Source organism: Schistocerca americana, chromosome 3 (assembly GCF_021461395.2).
Source record: "Schistocerca americana isolate TAMUIC-IGC-003095 chromosome 3, iqSchAmer2.1, whole genome shotgun sequence".
Lineage (NCBI taxonomy): Eukaryota > Metazoa > Arthropoda > Insecta > Orthoptera > Acrididae > Schistocerca > Schistocerca americana.
The window spans coordinates 901,050,338-901,072,250 of NC_060121.1; the positions used below are offsets into that span (position 1 = coordinate 901,050,338).

General features: G+C 42.3%; 1 protein-coding gene across 1 annotated transcript in view; it reads left to right on the plus strand.

Annotated features, from left to right (window-relative positions):
• The first annotated feature begins 1,768 nt into the window (after positions 1-1,768).
• Positions 1,769-21,913, plus strand: part of LOC124606485 (Kv channel-interacting protein 1-like) — a 210,847-nt gene continuing 190,702 nt past the window's right edge. Inside the window, exon 1 of the mRNA XM_047138468.1 lies at positions 1,769-1,967. Coding sequence (XP_046994424.1) covers positions 1,769-1,967 — 199 coding nt within the window. The remainder of the gene's footprint in view (positions 1,968-21,913) is intronic.

Genomic DNA, 21,913 nt, shown 5'->3' on the forward strand with positions numbered 1-21,913 from the left:
AATTCATTATTAAACCTACTCCTGCATTACCCCTATTTGATTTTGTGTTTATAACCCTGTAGTCACCTGACCAGAAGTCTCGTTCCTCTTGCCACCGAACTTCACTAATTCCCACTATATCCAACTTCAACCTATCCATTTCCCTTTTTAAATTTTCTAACCTACCTGCCCGATTAAGGGATCTGACATTCCTCGCTCCGATCCGTAGAACGCCAGTTTTCTTTCTCCTGATAACGACGTCCTCCTGAGTAGTCCCCGCCCGGAGATCCGAATGGGGGACTATTTTACCTCCGGAATATTTTACCCAAGAGGACGCCATCATCATTTAATCATACAGTCAAGCTGCATGCCCTCGGGAAAAATTACGGCTGTAGTTTCCCCTTGCTTTCAGCCGTTCGCAGTACCAGCACAGCAAGGCCGTTTTGATTATTGTTACAAGACCAGATCAGTCAATCATCCAGACTGTTGCCCTTGCAACTACTGAAAAGGCTGATGCCCCTCTTCAAGAACCACACGTTTGTCTGTCCTCTCAACAGATACCCCTCCGTTGTGGTTTCACCTACGGTACGGCCATCTGTATCGCTGATGCACGCAAGCCTCCCCACCAACGGCAAGGTCCATGGTTCATGGGGGGGGGGGGATACCAACCCCTTAATGTCCTTGAAAGGGACCTGTATGAAAGTCGTGGTTTGATGGTGTGGGATAGGATTATGATTGGTGCACGTACACCCCTGCATGTCATTGACAGAGGAACTGTAACAGGTCAGGTGTATCGGGAGGTCATTTTGCACCACTTTGTTGGCCTTCCTCCTGATATAACGCACGGCCCCAGCGAGCTGCCATCGTGGGGAGTACCTTGAAACTGAAGATAGGCGAATGGAGTGGCCTGCCTGTTTTCCAGACCTAAACTTCATCGAGCACGTCTGGGACGCTGCACGTCTTCAAACCCCTACGACACTTCAGGAGCTCCGACAGGCACTGGTGCAAGAATTGAAGGCTACACCCCAGCAGCTGCTCGACCGCCTGATCCAGAGTATGCCAACACGTTGTGCGGCCTGTGTACGTGATCATGGTGGTGGTGGTGGTTAGTGTTTAACGTCCCGTCGACAATGAGGTCATTAGAGACGGAGCGCAAGCTCGGGTTAGGGAAGGATTGGGAAGGAAATCGGCCGTGCCCTTTCAAAGGAACTATCCCGGCATTTCCCTGAAACGATTTAGGGAAATCACGGAAAGCCTAAATCAGGATGGCTGGAGACGGGATTGAACCGTCGTCCTCCCGAATGCGAGTCCAGTGTGCTAACCACTGCGCCACCTCGCTAGGTGTGAGTATGGTGATCAAATCCCCTATTGATGTCGGAGTACATGCGCAGGCGTTTCATAGCATATTTGTTTCGGGACGGCTTTCTCAACTTATCACCAATACTGTAGACTTACAGATACGTGTCGTGTGTGTTTCCTGTGCGCCTATGCTATTAGCGCCAGTTTTGTGTAGTGCCACGTTGTGTGGCACCACATTCTGCAGTTATCCTTAATCTATGAGCATGAGTGTACATGCACCGTGCATGTGTCTCACTAGCAGTCATTCCTCGCTAGGCGCCATTGCTATCGCCTGGACGGGTCTATATTGATAACAGGTCGGTGGCCATAATGTTCTGTAGCATCTTATCAAACCGATAACCCAGACGAGTCATGCGCAATTCACAGTGTAAAACCTGCAGATCAAAGATTATACCCCATTATGCCCGAGACGCGCAATGCTGTTTCCGCGATGAATGGGAAGTTCTCACATGCACCAAGTCACAGGACCGACAGAAAGCACCCCGCCTCAGCCGTGTGCCGCGTGTCTGCCACAGAGCTGACAAACAGACTGCTGATCAATCCCCAAAGTGCGGCGGCCCCCAAACAGACGCACGAATTCAAGTTTCCGGGTCGATGGACATCCGTCGCAGTATTACGTTTGCACAAAAGTTAGATCGGAAGGTGATCTGGATCATCATTGGGAGAGGGGACACGGAGTGTGTAACGTGTAAAATGTAATGTTCTGAATCACTTACATAATGCATCATTGAATCAGGGTGTTTTCGCTGACAGATTGAAATATTCCATTGTTAGACCTCTGTATAAGACTCCACAGATATCAATACCTACCGCGCAGTGTCACGTCTTACAAAATTTTCTACAACACAAGGGTTGTAACCCACCTACGCAGTGATAGGTTACTTAACCAATCACAGTTTGTATTTCAAAAGGGCCACTGTACTGAATCAGCTATTTGTACATTTGCAGAGCACATAAAACATCCAAAGGATAAAATATTACCGGCTTGGAACTTGTGTTACTCATCGAAAGGATTTGATTGTTGTGTCATTCATAATATACTATTATATGAGTTGAATATTTATGGAAAACGTAGGCCAGTGTATGCGTGATTTATATTTAGGAAACAGAATGCAGAAAGTTACCTAGGCTGTTCGAGTAACACAAAGACGGATATCACGGCATCTATTTGGGCAGAAATTGCAATGTTAGCTGCACAAGTTTTGATCACTGGCCCATTACTGTTCTTGCTTTACGATAATTATCTGTTCTTTGAAAAAATAACTCATTATTTTTGCAAAACTGGACTGCACTTCAGCCACGCGGAGTGGCCGCGTGGTCTCTTGCGCCCTGTCACGGATTGCGTGGCCCCTCCCGCCGGAGGTTCGAGTCCTTCCTCGGGCACTGGTGTGTGTGTTGTTCTTATTATAAGTTAGTTGAAGTTTTTAAGTAGCGTGTTAGTCCAGGGACCGATGATCTCAGCAGTCTGGTCCCTTAGGAATTCACATACATTTGAACATCTGACTACATTTAAATTTCAAAATGATAGCTCGTCCAGTACTCAACTGTCGAAAATAACTCACCAGCTGTTAACCTAGTACAGCAACAGTAAATAATAAAAAGCTTAGAAAGTTCTAAGTTCTTAGATGTGCTTAGTGAAGAAAACTTAAAGTGGAAAAACTACACTCCTGGAAATGGAAAAAAGAACACATTGACACCGGTGTGTCAGACCCACCATACTTGCTCCGGATACTGCGAGAGGGCTGTACAAGCAATGATCACACGCACGGCACAGCGGACACACCAGGAACCGCGGTGTTGGCCGTCGAATGGCGCTAGCTGCGCAGCATTTGTGCACCGCCGCCGTCAGTGTCAGCCAGTTTGCCGTGGCATACGGAGCTCCATCGCAGTCTTTAACACTGGTAGCATGCCGCGACAGCGTGGACGTGAAACGTATGTGCAGTTGACGGACTTTGAGCGAGGGCGTATAGTGGGCATGCGGGAGGCCGGGTGGACGTACCGCCGAATTGCTGAACACGTGGGGCGTGAGGTCTCCACAGTACATCGATGTTGTCGCCAGTGGTCGGCGGAAGGTGCACGTGCCCGTCGACCTGGGACCGGACCGCAGCGACGCACGGATGCACGCCAAGACCGTAGGATCCTACGCAGTGCCGTAGGGGACCGCACCGCCACTTCCCAGCAAATTAGGGACACTCTTGCTCCTGGGGTATCGGCGAGGACCATTCGCAACCGTCTCCATGAAGCTGGGCTACGGTCCCGCACACCGTTAGGCCGTCTTCCGCTCACGAGCCAACATCGTGCAGCCCGCCTCCAGTGGTGTGGCGACAGGCGTGAATGGAGGGACGAATGGAGACGTGTCGTCTTCAGCGATGAGAGTCGCTTCTGCCTTGGCGCCAATGATGGTCGTATGCGTGTTTGGCGCCGTGCAGGTGAGCGCCACAATCAGGACTGCATACGACCGAGGCACACAGGGCCAACACCCGGCATCATGGTGTGGGGAGCGATCTCCTACACTGGCCGTACACCACTGGTGATCGTCGAGGGGACACTGAATAGTGCACGGTACATCCAAACCATCATCGAACCCATCGTTCTACCATTCCTAGACCGGCAAGGGAACTTGCTGTTCCAACAGGACAATGCACGTCCGCATGTATCCCGTGCCACCCAACGTGCTCTAGAAGGTGTAAGTCAACTACCCTGGCCAGCAAGATCTCCGGATCTATCCCCCATTGAGCATGTTTGGGACTGGATGAAGCGTCGTCTCACGCGGTATGCACGTCCAGCACGAACGCTGGTCCAACTGAGGCGCCAGGTGGAAATGGCATGGCAAGCCGTTCCACAGGACTACATCCAGCATCTCTACGATCGTCTCCAAGGGAGAATAGCAGCCTGCATTGCTGCGAAAGGTGGATATACACTGTACTAGTGCCGACATTGTGCATGCTCTGTTGCCTGTGTCTATATGCCTGTGGTTCTGTCAGTGTGATCATGTGATGTATCTGACCCCAGGAATGTGTCAATAAAGTTTCCCCTTCCTGGGACAATGAATTCACGGTGTTCTTATTTCAATTTCCAGGAGTGTATATAATAAATCTGCTAAATCATTTTGGTTCAGCTACTTTTGCCATAAGAATGATTGTCAACTTCGGGGATACAGACATCACTAAATTAACATATCTTGCATATTTTAATTCACTGATATTTTATGGAATAACGTTTTGGGGTAGATCCTCACGATGTTCAAAAGGAAATGATTAAAAATATCTGTGGTGTTCACTCGGGTACATCTTGCAGGTATCTCTTCAGGCAGCTGCGAATTTTACCCACAGTCTCACAGTATATTCAATCACTCACGAAATTTGATGTCAACAACCCATGTGAGTTTGAGAGTAACTCAGATATTCACAAGTTCGACACTCGAAGAAAATGATTCTCCTTATCCTTTAATGAATCTAACTTGGGCACGAAAGGGTGGCATATGCAGCTATGAAGCTCTTTTGCTAATCTCCCCTTACAGTGAAATATATGACAGATACCGGAAGTGTTTTCGAATGCAGGTTAAAGACGATTCTCCTTAACAACCCTTTCAGCACACACTGCGGCATACCAGAATAGAAATAATTAATCACTTTTGAGTGACTGTGTACTCTATGTGTACCGTGTATATTTGGTCCCTGGTGAGCATCGTCTTCATATCAGTCACTTGGTTACAATAGAAATAATTACCAGAGTCCCAATAAATTACGAGCTCTGCTTAACTCAGAGATGTCAAAGAGTGGAACTATTTTACATATTTGATCCTGTTGCACTGAGACGGTTAGTCTCCAGACATATTCTTTCATTCAAATCATTATCTACCATATGCCCTCTACATATGATCGTAATTTACAAGACAGCTTGCAGTTTAATGTTGTTAAGCTGTTTTCCAGCCTGTACTGGCAACCAGTGAATATTTTGTTCACATTCACAACAGTCTAGGCACAACATTAATAAAGGAAAGTTTAACAAATACCATTGGTTTTTCGCCTTCCATAGTGGATCAGAATTACTGTTCCTGAAGTTCTTTTTAATAAAATGTCTCTGTAATCATTCTTCGTTTAACCTCGGCCTTAGACCATGCCTTCCACAGATAATATAGTGCGCGCTTAGCTACCTATTTTCGTATGTTCTCCCTTCGGTAGACGACATTCATGAATGATCAGTCTTTCGTTGTCTGTTTTATTATCAGTCCACAGAACGCGTAGTGAGAGTACTGATCCATCGTTAGCACAAGCATACGCGAAAGAACCTAGTACACTATAGTAATAATTTATTTAAAGAGTTGTTGTAATGGTTATAATAAGGTAAAAAGTTTTACACACCGCATATTCGGATATTTGTTCGAGATTAGTGGAGTATAATAATAGTAAATTTATATTTAATTTATTATTATTGTTTCTTAACAAGTATAATATCACTTAAATTGCGTTCCCAGGCGCAACATCACGTTTCAACTACTCAGATCCGCTCCACACTTATTTTCCTTCCCTGAGGTGCGCAGGACGCAACTTAGAAAAACGAGGGTGGAGATTGTAAATGTCCTGTTCACATAACAACGGAATGAACTGAATAGCGTACACGTGTACTGTGTAGCATATGTAACCAGAACTCCATCGACAAATTTTCGAACATGGTTCAACTGTATACTGAGTAATTTTGGTGTATGAGACCCCTGATCTCGGTGGCTCAGTATAGAGTACTGGAATGTCGTTTGATTTCATATCCCCATTTATATTTGTATTACACTAAAAACATCTGCACGATAGTACAAACGTTGATGGTATGCACTGTGTGTCTTGTTTGGGAACAACCTTGTTCGGTCTGGGGAGTACCTCTGCAGTTTAACAGCCCTTCCGGTTACAGTAAGGGATAAGAAGACAATCCTAAAAATTAAATATCGTTGTTTCGCTTTGTGTGTCTCAACACTCCTTTACGACCGTTTGAATTATCACAGTAATAATGTCCTTCGAGAAACATTGATTTTATTCTGTTTTTCTTTATCACCCAAGGAGGAGTTTAGTGTGGTCTGCACTCTCCTCAAAGCTATCGATCCAGATATTGCGGCATATGACAACGTCGTCCTCGAATTTAATGCGTATTTTTGTAAGATAGTTACTACACAACACTCGTCAATAAACAAATAATTCCATTCATCCATCAGTCCTGTTATCGCCCATTTATATTGTGCTTGGAGCCCTTGATTTATTCGTCAGTTTTTGGTAGGTAGAAGAGTGGAGGAGAGATGGATGGGTCGTATGGTAAGGATTGTAAGATACCCAGATTTTACAAGAGAAATCTACAGCGCTTGCCAGGAAACCTTCTTGCTCCTTTCTTTCCCTTCCTTTGTTATGATAAAGGATAAGGTAATCATGTATGTAATTAATCTTTATTTAGACTTTCAGGACTTGCTTTACGCGAAATGGACAGGCCCCGGATGTCAGAGAGAATTGAAACACATCAGTAATTTTACACGGCAAAGCAATGGTTGCTAAACAACACGATAAAACTTTTCACGAGTAATCACAGTTCTGGGAGCGGAGTAGAATCTCTTCGTTTTTTGTCTCTCTCTCTCTCTTTGTGTTCCACGTTCGTTTGTGCAGCTCCAGCTGCAGCTGACGTACAATACAATCGCTAGGGACAGACAGAGTTCGCAGCGGTTGTCCACGTATTTGAAACAGTTCTCACATAGACGCGCAGAAAATGACTGTAGCTGCTTCTGTTGTCGGCCTGATTAAATCGTTCTCACATCAAGCAGTTTCCAAGCCGTGACACAAAGGCAGACAGGGAAGTACTGCTAGTGTTAATAAGTCTCATTCGAAGTGAGGCTCTCCTAGTAACAACGTCAGTAGCGACGAACACTTTATTCAGTTGTTACAACCAACAGCTTGCAAGGAAAGGATGTTACGTTTTTAACCGCAACAAATATTCATTCGCTGCGGGTTATCTATGGGTACTATGCTAAATGTAAATGTAAATTTCAGATACAAAATAACACACACTTCTCCTGTACGTATGCATTCATTATAGGATAGAAAGGTAGTAGTTCATAGTCCTGTCATAAAGCTTCATCCCATTTACAGTCACTTGTCATTCCAGAAATTTTGTTTGTCACGAATTACTGATGCAGCAATGAGAATTCTGTAGTAGAATGCTCTCTTAACCGTACAGTCGGGACTACATTTGATGTACGAGACGTACGTGTTTCAAACGCCTGACAGTGCTAGACAAAATGGTACAACACGATTAAGGAAGCACTAGTAGAACCGGAAACTGATGTTATTTGAGTCGGCATAATGCATTGAACATACATAATAGTGCAGTGTGATCAGTGCTAAAGTAGCATTAGTCGTAATGCTACAAAAAAATCTGTACGTGTGACTGTATGTCACAATACTGGCCACAAATAAGTTTACTATGTTTGTGAGTTGTGACCAGTCTAGATGCTCTAATGTACGAAATTATTTCAATGACACTGACTGCCGCAGATGTTCTGCAGATGAGATGACAAGTTACCATGTTCGACACGTGTCTGCTGACCAACTTGAAGGTCAAATGAGTAGGCCAAGCAAGTAGTGACTACTACGAGCAACGCCACTGGTCATTTTTCTCAAATTATTGTTAAATGAAATACACAGAATGTGTGTTATGGTCAGGAGATTGAACGATTTTCTAACCACCAGTATCTGCTAGTTGATTTAGCATTACATCTACATCTACATTGATACTCCGCAAGCCACCCAGCGGTGTGTGGCGGAGGGCACTTTACGTGCCACTGTCATTACCTCCCTTTCCTGTTCCAGTCGCGTATGGTTCGCGGGAAGAACGACTGTCTGAAAGCCTCCGTGCGCGCTCTAATATCTCTAATTTTACATTCGTGATCTCCTCGGGAGGTATAAGTAGGGGGAAGCAATATATTCGATACCTCATCCAGAAACGCACCCTCTCGAAACCTGGCGAGCAAGCTACACCGCGATGCAGAGCGCCTCTCTTGCAGAGTCTGCCACTTGAGTTTATTAAACATCTCCGTAACGCTATCACGGTTACCAAATAACCCTGTGACGAAACGCGCCGCTCTTCTTTGGATCTTCTCTATCTCCTCCGTCAGACCGATCTGGTACGGATCCCACACTGATGAGCAATACTCAAGTATAGGTGCGTCAAGTCTGCGGCTGGCGCGCTACCAGATGACCTTGAGCCGCCTTATCGGCGGGGTCAAAGGTCACGCGCTCGGAGAGCTGACGTAACATGCTGTTGCATACTCTGTGTCGACAGATTCTAGATGTACCCTTGTCCAGTTTTCAGCTACGCTACAGATCAATTTATTTATGAAAATACACAGTACAATCTCCATCAAATTTTAGATATTCACATGTACCTTTACCTTTAATCCAAATAAATACAGTTTCATTAACAGATATCTTACATCTATTGCGGGTATACAAGGAAAAGGGTGAGGGTGACATATAAGATGATTTTCCAAAGTCTTTATTTGCATTTTCACAAACATGGTATGTGCGATAGGCTATGACGTCACGGTCGACGAAGCTTTCCAGTCCTGATACATTGGGTACACCTGTACCACCTCGTACAATTGCCACAGTTAGCCAGCCATTACCATGCGAAAATGTATCATTCAGGTCAATACTGAAGTTCAGTCTACATCCACAGAAGACAGCAGGTCCATCTAGTAATGAATGTGCAGCGACAGATTTTATAGTATTCTTCTTCTTGTCAGCAGTAGATGTTGTCATTTCGACATCTTCAATTGTTTTATATATTGTCTGTCTTGCACGACGACGATATCTTCTGTAGGGCATCTTGGCAGCGTTCAATGCAGTTTCCTGTGCAGCAGCAGCATCATTAACAGATATCTTACGTCTATTGCGGGTATACAAGGAAAAGGGTGAGGGTGACATATAAGATGATTTTCCAAAGTCTTTATTTGCATTTTCACAAACATGGTATGTGCGATAGGCTATGACGTCACGGTCGACGAAGCTTTCCAGTCCTGATACATTGGGTACACCTCTACCACCTCGTACAATTGCCACAGTTAGCCAGCCATTACCATGCGAAAATGTATCATTCAGGTCAATACTGAAGTTCAGTCTACATCCACAGAAGACAGCAGGTCCATCTAGTAATGAATGTGCAGCGACAGATTTTATAGTATTCTTCTTCTTGTCAGCAGCAGATGTTGTCATTTCGACGTCTTCAATTGTTTTATATATTGTCTGTCTTCCTTGTATACCCGCACCCAGAGTGCGCGATAGCTTTCTGATACAGACGCGAACTAGGTGTGTTGTACTAGCTTCTTCACTTAATTCCTTGCAAACTAGGTGCTCACCTAACCCACAATATGCTGCACGATCGACTGCTCCAAGTAGTCGTGGGATAATATTATAATATTACATATATATGTTATATAAATTATATAAATAAATTATAATACAATTAAAAAATAATCACCAAAGGAATCAGTCCTCTCTCCAGTTCTCTTCAGTTCAAAAGTATCCGGACGATCTGATTTTCGTATCGCCTGACTTGTTTGCTGCCCTCATAACGTAACTGTCTTGCAGGTACCATGCTCTCTTTCCAGTACAGTCGTTTGACTATGGAAAATGGTTACTACAAAACGCCATAAGAAATAACTGCTCTGTATGGCAATCAGTCCTGAAGCAAATTAATATCTCGATAATGCAAATACTGGTAAATACGTTATTAGCGATGAAACAGCCATTACGCTTGTAAACACTAATTTATTAGAGTAAGTGACATTTCAAGACAGCAAAATTCAACTTGAAATTACATTATGAACACACCGAAAAGTGTTTTCTAGTATTTGGATTATTGTGGTATTAATTTGCATCTGGATTGATAGCCATATGAAGCAGTTGTCTCTTACGCCTCTTGTAGTAATCATTTTGTATAGTCAAACGACTGTACTGATAAGTGAATAGAGGACCTGCAAGATAGTTAGGTAACATGGGTTGCATGCACATCAGGCGAAACGCAGTTCAGTCGTTTGGATACTACTGAGCGTTATAGTATATTGCAGACATGTCATAAAATAAACCAAGGAATTTCAGTTACACAGATGAAACGGTACTTGCACCAAGGTGTACCTCAGCTAAATAGTCAGGAGAAATCCAAATAGAGGACCTAGAATTAATGGGAAAATATTTCGCAAGTGGAGACTTCAACCAAACGAGACCAAAACGGAGGCATCCTGCATCCACCTAAATAATGAACTTGCCGGAAGGAAACTCCACATACTCCTTGAAAACACTGCAGTCACTCATAATGAAACACTAAAGTACCTAGAGGTAACCCTTGATAGAATTCTACCTTTCAAAGAGCATCTCGCAGAAACAGGCGAAAAACTGAAAACAAGAAACATCAGTCACAAGCTGTGCAGTACAGCCAAGTGAGTATCAGCATCAGCATTCTTCTGCTCTGGGTCTTGTCTTCTCAACTCAGAAGAATACTGTGCCCCAATTTGGCTAAACAGCCCACAAGTACAAAAGGTAGATGTCCAACTAAATAAAGCCATGAGAAAGGTTGTTGGCGTTATTAAATCAACAACTACATCATTTCTTCCAGAACTAAGCCGCATTATACCTACTCCACTTCCTGCACAAATGCTCTCACGGACGACTACAAAACGTTCATGGATCAAGATGTCGATGATGAAAACCATTACCGACTCCGTTCTAGAAAACCACAAAACAATAGCAGCAAGAGGCGTTGTGGAAGATGAGTTCAACATTACTGATGCTTGGACTCAAAAATCGAGTGGACAGCAAATAATAATAAGCTTTGTATCACCCAAAAACAAAGGGATTTGACTTGCTATCCAAAACATGGTAAGAGCTAAACAGAAATAGAGTCAAAAATGGCAGATGTGCACATTTTCTACACAAATCGAGCAAACAACCATCCCCAATTTGTGATTGTGAAGAACCACAAACCATCAGACACATCACAGAAGGAAGCCCCACAAAGTCATACTATGGTAGACCAGACGACAGCTGGCTGGCGGCTCCACACAAATGCTCTAAATATTTCTTTATGTATATTGTAAGTACTATGCTCTGCACTCTATGTATTTCTTTTCATTGTGTCAAAAAGTCAGACGATAAATAACCAAATAAATAAACGAATTCTTAACTAAGAGTATAATCCCACTTCGCAGGAATCAAAAATTAGATACAGTGCTGATCGCTTTTATCCTTCATTAAAATATTCTAAATCGAGTCCTAGGACATGACTACAAATCATCCATGCTTCAGATTACAACTAGGTGAACTATTGGATTTAAAATACATTATCATAATCGGACTCACCTCTTTTCCTTTAAAATCAACTTCCTTCTGATTCATCTCAGCCCCTTTGTGTAACCACTGACTGACCATCCTCCCTCAACAGCTTAATCCATCCTTATACACCTGTAACGCTTGAAATATACACCTGGTTTACATTTTAAACATATAATCTTTGTATTTCCCATTAGCTTCCCAAAGATGCGTCACAAGGTCTAGTCTTATCCGAATAGTTATCAGGGTTGGATAGGCTTCTTACGTATTGGAAGAAAGCACCACAGAAACAAAGAGAAACCTGTTATGGTAGTGGTAAAATGTTATTTTAAGACTTGTCTTCGAATCGTCTGCAAAAATTCGCCATTCATTAGGAATATGCATCATATTCAGTGCATTCGTGAGACAACCTATGTCTTTCGCAGTGTCTGATGTCATATTCAGTTTTGTGGAACTGAGGTTCTCTAAGGATTTAGATGTTGCGGTAGTGAATATCGCAACAGGCAGCTCAATTGAAGAGGAATTGCAGTCACCGAAGTTGACCAGATGGATATACTGACAAGGACGTCAAGCGCGAAGAAACCTAGGGTAGCAGAAGAAACACTTCAATTTACCGACGAAAGAAGGAAGTACACAAATATTCAGAAAAAGACAGAGAGTAAAGAAATATAAATCACTTAGAAATTAAATAAATAATGAGTGCAGGAAAGCTAAGGCTAAATGGCTGCAGAATAATGTGAAATAGTTGAGGAAGAAACTGTCGTCGAAATAACTGATTCAGAATATAGAAAAGTCCAAACAGTCTTTGGTGGAATTAAAGGGAAAGGCACTAACATTCAGGGTTTATCGGTAATTCCTCTATTAAACGCAGGCGAAAAAGCAGGAAGAGTATACAGACCGCCTTTACGAGAGAGAGAAGACTGCCTCATGGTCTGATAGAAGAATAAATAAGAGACGGTAAGGAAGCTATGGGGAATTTAACAGAACTTTGGAAGACTTGAGATCAAATAAAATGGAAGGCATAGATAACATTTCTTCGGAATATTTAAATCGTGCGGGGGATGAGGGCGAGGTGTAAACCAGACAGTTATTCAAGTTCATTTGTAAAATCTATGACACAGGACACTTACTCTCAGATTTTCCAAAACTAATGTATTCCACGCAAACCTGAAGATAGTAAGGCTTGATAACCACGAGAACTATCGCACAATCAGCTTAACAGCTCACACGTCTTAATTTATGACAATAATAAAGAAAAATGAAAAATAAGATGAAGTACCTATTAGATGCACTGTTCGGCTTTAGAAAATGTACGGGAGAGGCAATTCCGACGTAGACTAAATAATGGAAGTAAGATCTAATAAAAACCAAGTCACATTCTAAGGTTTGTCGGCCTAGAAAAAACATTCGACAATATAAAATGCCGTAGGATGTTAGAAAATCTCCGAAAACTGCGTGTAAGATATAGGGAAAAACGCATAATATGCAAGATGTATAAAAACAATGAAGGAACAATAATAATGGAAAGCCAGAAACGAAATACTAGGTTTAGAAAGGGTGGAAGAAAGAGATGTAGTCCCTGTCTACTACATCGAGGAAGTAGCGAGGGAAATAAAAAGAAGGTTCAGGTGTAGAAATAAAGTTGAGAGTTACAAGATTCGCCGATGACATTGCTAACCTCAGTGGAAGTGCAGAAGGAATACAGGACTTGGGGCTGTAGAGAGAAAAACTGTAGGGGAAGACAGGGATTTCAATACATCCAGCAAATAACTGAGGTCGGAGGGTACATATGCTACTCCGAAATGAAGAAGCTGGCTTAAGAGCGGAAGACGCGGTGGGCCACATCAAACTACTGACAACACTGATGATAAAAAATGAATAACATTGTAATAAAAATGAATTAAAAGTGACTTTAGTGTTTCAACGTTTTGTCTCAACTCTAGCATGTTCTCGATCCCTAAAGAAGTCTCTGTGTTCCCCTTGTGTCGTTTTGTAAGACAAGGAGGGTCTGCATGGAAACTATTCCCTCGAACTGGAATCTTCAGTTGAGGATCCATTAGAGCTCACAGAAACCTTTCCTGGAAGTAGAGGACGGATTGCCGGTCGTATGTTATGGTATATAACTCAGGATTTGTTCTTCGTGGAGATTCTTGTATTTTCAGTAGAATCTATGCAGAAATAGCCCATTAGTTGCCTATATCCATCCACATTATCGGTGATACAAATGGCATATGAAATCTCATCCATTCATCTACGCAGTGAGTTTGGAAGAACGTGTAGTGAGCTCATTTTTAGGGATCCTTGTGTCAGTCGGTAAAAACGGAACACTTACAGAATCACTTTGTTGTCCGTCTGTCTATCCATCTTTTAATAGACCTTTCTCTCAAGAACGTGTTTAAGTATCGCATTGAAATATTGGCAGAACACTTAGTTGGTGCAACAGGTCTACTAAAGAGAGTGCTTACACCACGCTAGTCCGCCCTATTATGGGGTATTGCTGTGCGGTGTCAGATCGGCATCAAGTGAACTGACGGATGACATCGAGAAAGAAGTAAAAAGAAGGGCAGCACGTTTTGTATTATCGCGAAGTAGGGGAGATAGTGTCACAGATATGATACGTGAATTGAATGGCAATCATTAAAACAAAGGCGTTTTCCGTTGCGACGGGATCTTCTCATGAAATTTCAATCACCTGTTTTCTCCTCCAATTGCGAAAACATTCTGTTGCCACCCACCTACATAGAGAGAAATGATCATCACGATAAAATAAGAGAAATCAGGGCTCGCACAAAAAAATTTAAGTGCTCGTTTTACCCGAGTGCCGCTCGAGAGTGAACAGTAGAGAGACAGCTTGAATTTATTTTATTTATTTATTTGTCCATATAAATCACTTTTTCAGTACATATATTGTGCACAGGATATTGAACAGAAAACCTTTTTAGCTATTGGTTTTTCAAATGTCAAACATACATTTTATAAATTTTTATGACAAATTGGATCTATACAGTTAATAATTACAATCTTTTGAAATACTGTATATTTATAACTTATTTCTACCGTTAAAAATATAAATTACATTTTTTCTTGCATAAGATACTGCGAGATTGAATAGTAGCAGCTTTTCAGAAGGTAGGATGTCACAGACTTTTTAAAGCTTTGTAGTTCAGTAAGAGATTTTACATATCTTGGTAATCTGTTGTAAAGTTTTGTTCCTGCGTGATATACACCTTTTTGGCATAATGTGGTGTTACAATGATTAACGCGTGTGTCACTGTCTGACCTGGTACTGTAATCATGGACACTTTTGTTTTGAGGAAAACGGTTTTCTTTTCTCAGTATGCTTTTTCTGACGTGCGTGACTACTTCCAGTATATAAATGCAGAGAAGGGGTAGGATCTTTAGTTCTTTAAAGAAAGGTTTGCATGGTTTTCTGCTGCTCACTTGTTTCATTATTCTTATAATAGCATTTTGTTTCCTAAATACTGTTATGGCCTAATGTACATTTCCCCAGAAAGTGATACCGTACTTCAGTATTGAATGTACACGAGCAAAGAATACAACCCTAACGGTTTCTGCACTAGTACTGTTGCAGAGAATTCTTACCACATAGCTCATTTTTGCTGGTTTTGAATTTAGGGCTGTGATATGAGTGTTCCATTTAAGATTTTCCTGGATATGAATCCCAAGAAATTTAGTTTCATTGACAGCACTAATGTTTTGGTTATTATAGGTTGTGCCGGATTTTTCTTTTGATCATTGTGGAAATCATGAGTACCGTTTTTTGGGGATTAACTATTAGCCTGTTTCTGGTAAACCATTCAGACACTCCTTTTGTAATATCTTTTGCAAATGCAGTAAGATTTTCTTCATTATTCCCTTCAATCAATAGACTGGTGTCATCTGCAAACTGTACTGGTTCAGAATCCCTAACGTGTGATGGGAAATCATTAATGTAGACCAAAAGAAGAAAGGGACCTAAAATGGAGCCCTGTGGAACACCATGACTTAGTCCACATGGTTCTGAAAGGTGTACCTGTAGTTCATTTCCTTCCATGTACTTAATTTCAGTTACCTGAGAGCGATATTCCAAATATGATTTAATCCACTGATTTGGCACACCTCTTACACCATACCATTCGAGCTTCCTCAGGAGTATAGAATGATCAATCACATCAAAAGCTTTTGTTAGGTCCAAGAATAAACCTGAGATATTTCTGTGGTTGTCCACTACATTTAAGACATGGTTTATCAGATTGAAAGTGGCAGTTTCAATTGATCTCTGTGGTCTGAAGCCATGTTGACATCCAGAAATAATATTATTCTTGTCGAAGAATGTAATTAGTTTTGAAAGGAACACTTTTTCAATAATTTTCGAAAACCGTGACAATAGAGACACAGCTGTATAGTTACCCATACACTGAGGATCACCTTTTTTATATAGGGGTATTACTTTTGCCATTTTCGGTTGCTGAGGGAAGACACCACATGATAAGGATGAATTGCATATGTCCAATGAAGGTGAAAGTATTTGTCTTGCTGTTATTTTTATAATATAATCTAGAATATCATCAATACCAGTTGAGTACTTACTGTTCAGTGAATTAATGGTATTTAGGAGCTCTGTTGGGCTTACTGGACTGAGGAACATGGATATATTATTTATTTCAATACATGAAAGTTCTAAGGAGGTTAATTGAACCCTCTGCCAGGCACATTATTGTGAATAGCGGAGTAATCATGTAGATGTGTCAGGTACTGAGGTCTACAGTCCCTCGGCGGTGTAAGATATTTAAGCTTCCAAGTCAATGTGATCAACAGATACGATCACTTTTGCCACATATTTTGATACTCGCAAACTCACTCATCAGAACCTGTAGAGCACTTCTCGTTGAAGTAGAATCGTAAGACTTAGCAGCATGGTTTCATACTGCAACTAAGGGATTAGCCCGAAAATTGTCAATTTGTTATTACATCATACAAAATTCTTTTACCATTTGTTGGCTCAAATGGCTTTGAGCACTATGGGACTTAACTGCTGAGGTCATCAGTCCCCTAGAACTTAGAACTACTTAAACCTAACTAAACTAAGGACATCACACACATCCATGCCGAGGCAGGATTCGAACCTGCGACCGTAGCGGTCGCGTCGTTCCAGACTGTAGCGCCTAGAACCGCTCTGACACTAGCTGTTGTCCGTCTGTCCCTGTCTGTTCATGTGTTAAGACACCTTTTCTCACGAATGAAGAGAGGCAACAAGGTGAAATTTATATCAAATATTTTTATATCATAAATTTGCAGGCCCTACGAACTGGTTGGTTAACGACAATGTTAATTAAATCGGAAGTGACGAAATGTATCGAATTATTTTATGAACAATTATTTCTGACTACATGCTACCCAGCAACACCCGTAGAAGCTTTTCAGACTGTTCCTGACCACCCCGTATAGTACACCTACAACATATCTGCACAATTAGGTGGGAGAGTTACACATTTCCACGGGTGACGTTCTATGAGACTGAGTGAAAGCGGTTATGCAGAATCTAGAATGCCACAGTCTTTATTCTTTAAAAAAGAAATCTTGTAGTACAGAAGGAGACTGTGAACGTCTATGTGATATATTGCACATCTATGTGGCTGCATAATACAATTGTTTTTACTCAAGATATGTCATTGTTTGATCTTATATCGTAGTTGTTATGTCGTTCTTTAATGGGTACAGGAGCGAGGAACAGATGCTGTTCATGGACAGAGAATTCAGATATTAATTTATTCCACATATAATATCAAAAAGTGAAAATAAGACATAACTTTGTTACTGTTGTTGCAGCGTCGGTTGCTAACAGTAGCTCTGAATGTAGAAGTATATACAGATACAAAAGATTTATAAATCCGTCTCTCATCAATACAATATCTATTCAGCTGATGTCGAGCCCTCGCCACTGTGACAGTATGTAAATATTGTTCAACTTCAAATACACAAAATGAGGTCAGTTCATGAAACTTCAAACTTAAGTACATCAGGCGTTGGAGCTCCGGAGAGAGAACGCTTGTATATCATTGGCAGCGGCGTAATCGTTCGTGGCGGCTCTAGGAAATGCGACGGCGTAACTGTCGGCGAGTGTATTTGAAAGTGCGGCCGACTGGATAGCGGTCGATACCGCAGTTTACATTAAGAATATTGTTTCGAGTAAAAAAATTATTATCATAGTACACTTTTTTGACATGCACAGCAATCTCCTATAAATAGATGCAACGAAGGGGTAAACTTTAAAGTCTTTTAGAAAAATTCTGCATATACTCGCTGATTGCATATCATATCATTTGTGTAATGGTCTTCTTGTTTCCTCTAAATGTTTTGATCTGATGTACAACTTCATTATAGTTAAAGTTAAGGTTTAAAACCGCTGTAGAAATAATACCACTGGTCAGGACGACGTCAAATTACAATGGAATATTATCGGAAAAGAGGGAAAACGTATGACAGAAGGAAAATAAATAGTTACAAAATTTAGCAATAGATGGCGCTGTAAGCATCATAATTTAATAGAGGTCGACTGCAAATGACATATGAATCATACAACAATGCCTAAGGTGTACGTCTGACGTTAAACAAACTGTACTACTCACTGTGCATGGGTGTACAGGTGTGATACTGTTAGTTACGTAAGCCCATCCACCACGGCAAGGTCATAACAAATCGGATGGGATAAATCGGTTTTTAATTGTCCTGAGGCCAAAACCCGCATAAAAAGCATGAATCAAAATCAAACAGGATTATTAATTTCCGTGTGACCGGCGCAAAACACTTTCAATATGATGTCCACCGTTTTCTGTAACAAGTTGAAATCGAGAAACAGCATGTCCCAAAAAAAAAAAAAAAAAAAAAAGAATGGTTCATTTTTCTCTGAGCTCTATGGGACTTAACATCTGAGATCATCAGTCCCCTAGAACCTAGAACTACTTAAACCTAACCAACCTAAGGACAACACACACATCCATGCCCGAGGTAGGATTCGAACCTGCGACCGCAGTGGTTGCGCGGTTCTAGACTGAAGCGCCTAGAACCGCTTGGCCACAGGGGCCGGCAGCATGTTTCACAACTGATCCAATTGTTTCCGGGGTCAAGTTCAGAATGTGTTGCGCAATGCGTGCCTTCAGTGCAGATAAGTTTGCAATAGGAACACTGAACACAACATCTTTCAGATAGCCCCACACCCACATGTCGCACGGATGAAGATCAGGTGATCCGAACGGCCAGGCTGTACGGAAATGATGGCTGATAATTCTAGCATTTCCGAAATGGCGCTTCAGCAGCTGCTTAACTGGATTTGCAATGTGCGGAGGTGCGCCATCTTGCATAAAAATGATCACATCCACACATCCACGCTGTTGGAGAACTGGAATGATGTGGTTGCACAAAAGACAATAATAGCGTTTATAAGTGACAGTACACGGAACAGGACCGTAAGCACCTGTCTCCTCGAAAAAATTTGGCCCTACGATAAATGATGCCGTAATCTCCCACCACACAGTGTCCTTTGCTGGATGAAGTGGTACTTGTTGACTTGCGTGTGGATGTTTCGTTGCCCATATTCGACAATTCTGTGTATTGGCATTTCCTGTCAGATGGAAGTGGGCTCCGTCTGTCCACAAAATTTTCCACGCCCAATCATTGTCCACTTCCCTACTAGCAAGAAATTCTAAACCAAAGGTCTCTCTTGCTGGCAGGTCAACAGGAAGCAACTTTTGCACATGGGTAACTTTGAATAGATAACAAAGAAGGATGTTTCATAGGATTTTACGCACCGTGCTCACGGGTATGTCCAATGTTCGGGCAATTCTCCGTCCTCTACACGTTTCAACTCCACCACTCGTCTCCTCCTGCATTGCTGTGGCCACTGCTTCCGCTGACATCGAATCAATTAGTTTCCTCCCTCTACCAGGTTGCACACCAAAAGAACCCGTCTTTTCGAATTTCCGAATCATTTTCTCCAGACCCACGGCAGTCGTCGGACCAACGCCGTTTTTCAAACCCTTCAGTGTCCGGAACTTCTGCAGAACGACGTCTGAACAGTCATCATTCTTGTAGCACAGCTTTACAAGCGCAGCGCATACCTGCATTGAGAAAGTCAAGGCGAACGTCGCAGACGCGAAAGGAGGAAAAGCCGTGTACCCGTCGTATTTATCACAACATCAGTGGGTCGTGGGCGTGACAGGTTTTTCAAACGGCTCTGACCACTATGGGACTTAACTGCTGTGGTCATCAGTCCCCTAGAACTTAGAACTACTTAAACGTAACTAACCTAAGGACATCACACACATCCATGCCCGAGGCAGGATTCGAACCTGCGACCGTAGCAGTCGCGCGGGTTCGGACTGAGCGGCTAGAACCGCTAGACCACCGCGGCCGGCACAGGTTTTTCCTTTACGTATTCTGACACGTACAGTGCCATATATTGATCAATTTTCACACTATTTTCTTTCTTCTATCATATATTTTCCACCTCCTCCGATAATATTCCGTTGCAATTTGACGTCATTCTGACCTGTGGTGTTATTTCTACAAGGTTTTGAAAGTTTAACTTTAATTATAATCACCCTGTCATTTCCCCAGAATATGATGCCACATCTCAGTAAAGAATATACGCAAGAAGCAAAGTATACAACTTTGAATCTTTTAGTGCCAATTTCGTTGCAAAGTATGATTACTACACAGCTCATTTTAGTCCGTTTACACTTAAGTATGAATTTTTACCAGATCTCAATTTAGAATTTGTGACATGAGATATCAAAAAAAGTTCAAATGGCTCTAAGCACTATGGGACTTATCATCTCAGGTCATCAGTCCCCTAGACTTAGAACTACTTAAACCTAACTAACCTAAGGACATCAGTCACGTCCATGCCGGAGGCAGGATTCGAACCTGCGACCGTAGCAGCAGCGCGGTTCCGGACTGAAGCGCCTAGAACCTAACTGCCGCAGCGGCCAGCCATGAGACAACAATTTAAGATTTTCCTGAACAACGACACCGCGAAATTTAGTTAGTGCAGCACAAATGCTTTGATTTCCCATGCATATTTTTGGTTGTGCTGACTTTTAATTTTGTCGTGTACGGAAATGTATCAATACGCTTAATCGGTATTTATTATTCGTCTGTTTCTGTTAGATCTAGATTTTCAAAAATGTAACTACTGATTTTAAAATCGTGATAATTTTCATCCTTTATTAGTAAAACATAATCTATTTTATTTCTATAAAGAAGAGTTATACATTACACTGAGCTGACAAAAGTAATAAGATACCTCCTAATATCGCGTAGGACCCCTTTTTGCTCGGCGTGGTACAAGAACTCGACGCGGCATGGACTCAACAGGTCGTTGAAAGTCCCTTATGAAATATAAGCCATTCTGCCTCTGTAGTCGTCCATAAATGCGAAAGTATTGCCGGTGTAGTATTTTATGCACGAAGTGACTTTCTGATTACGCCCCAAAAAAGGTTCTATGAGATTAATATGGGGGCAGGGGCGATCAGACCGGCCAAATTATTCGTTTAAATTGTCTAGAATGTTTTTCAAGCCAAACGCGAGTATTCTTTCCCTGTGACGTGATGCATTCCCATCCATTTGAAATTCCATCTTTGTTTGGGAACGTGAAGTCCATGAACAGGTGCAAACTAAGACGCCAAACGTAAGCATTTCCAGTCAATGACTGGTTCACCCCGCACCATTACGGAGTCACTTACAGCTCGCTCATAGTGTTGTTGACAGCTTGGGTCCATGGTTTAGTGGTGTCTGCGCCACACTCGAACCCTACTATCAGCTCTTAATGAGTGAAATCAGGTCCGCCCCAGTAACTGAACGGTCACCGCGTTGGAATGCCACGCACAGGGGCCCGGGTTCGATTCCCGGCTGGGGAGGGAGATTTTCTCCCCACAAGGACTGGGTGTTGTGCTGTCCTCATCATCATTTCATACCCATTGTCGACGAGCAAGACGCCCAATGTGGCGTCACACTTAAGAAGACGTGCACTTGGCAGCCGAACTTGCCGACTGGGACCTCCCGGCCACTGACGCCATACGCTCGTTTCCATTTACTGAACTCGGTACCAAGCCACAGTTTTCCAGTTGTCTAGGATCCAACCGATATAATCAAGAGCCCAGGAGAAGTGCAGCAGGCGATGTCGTGCTGTTAGCAAAGGCATTCGCGTCGGTCGTCTA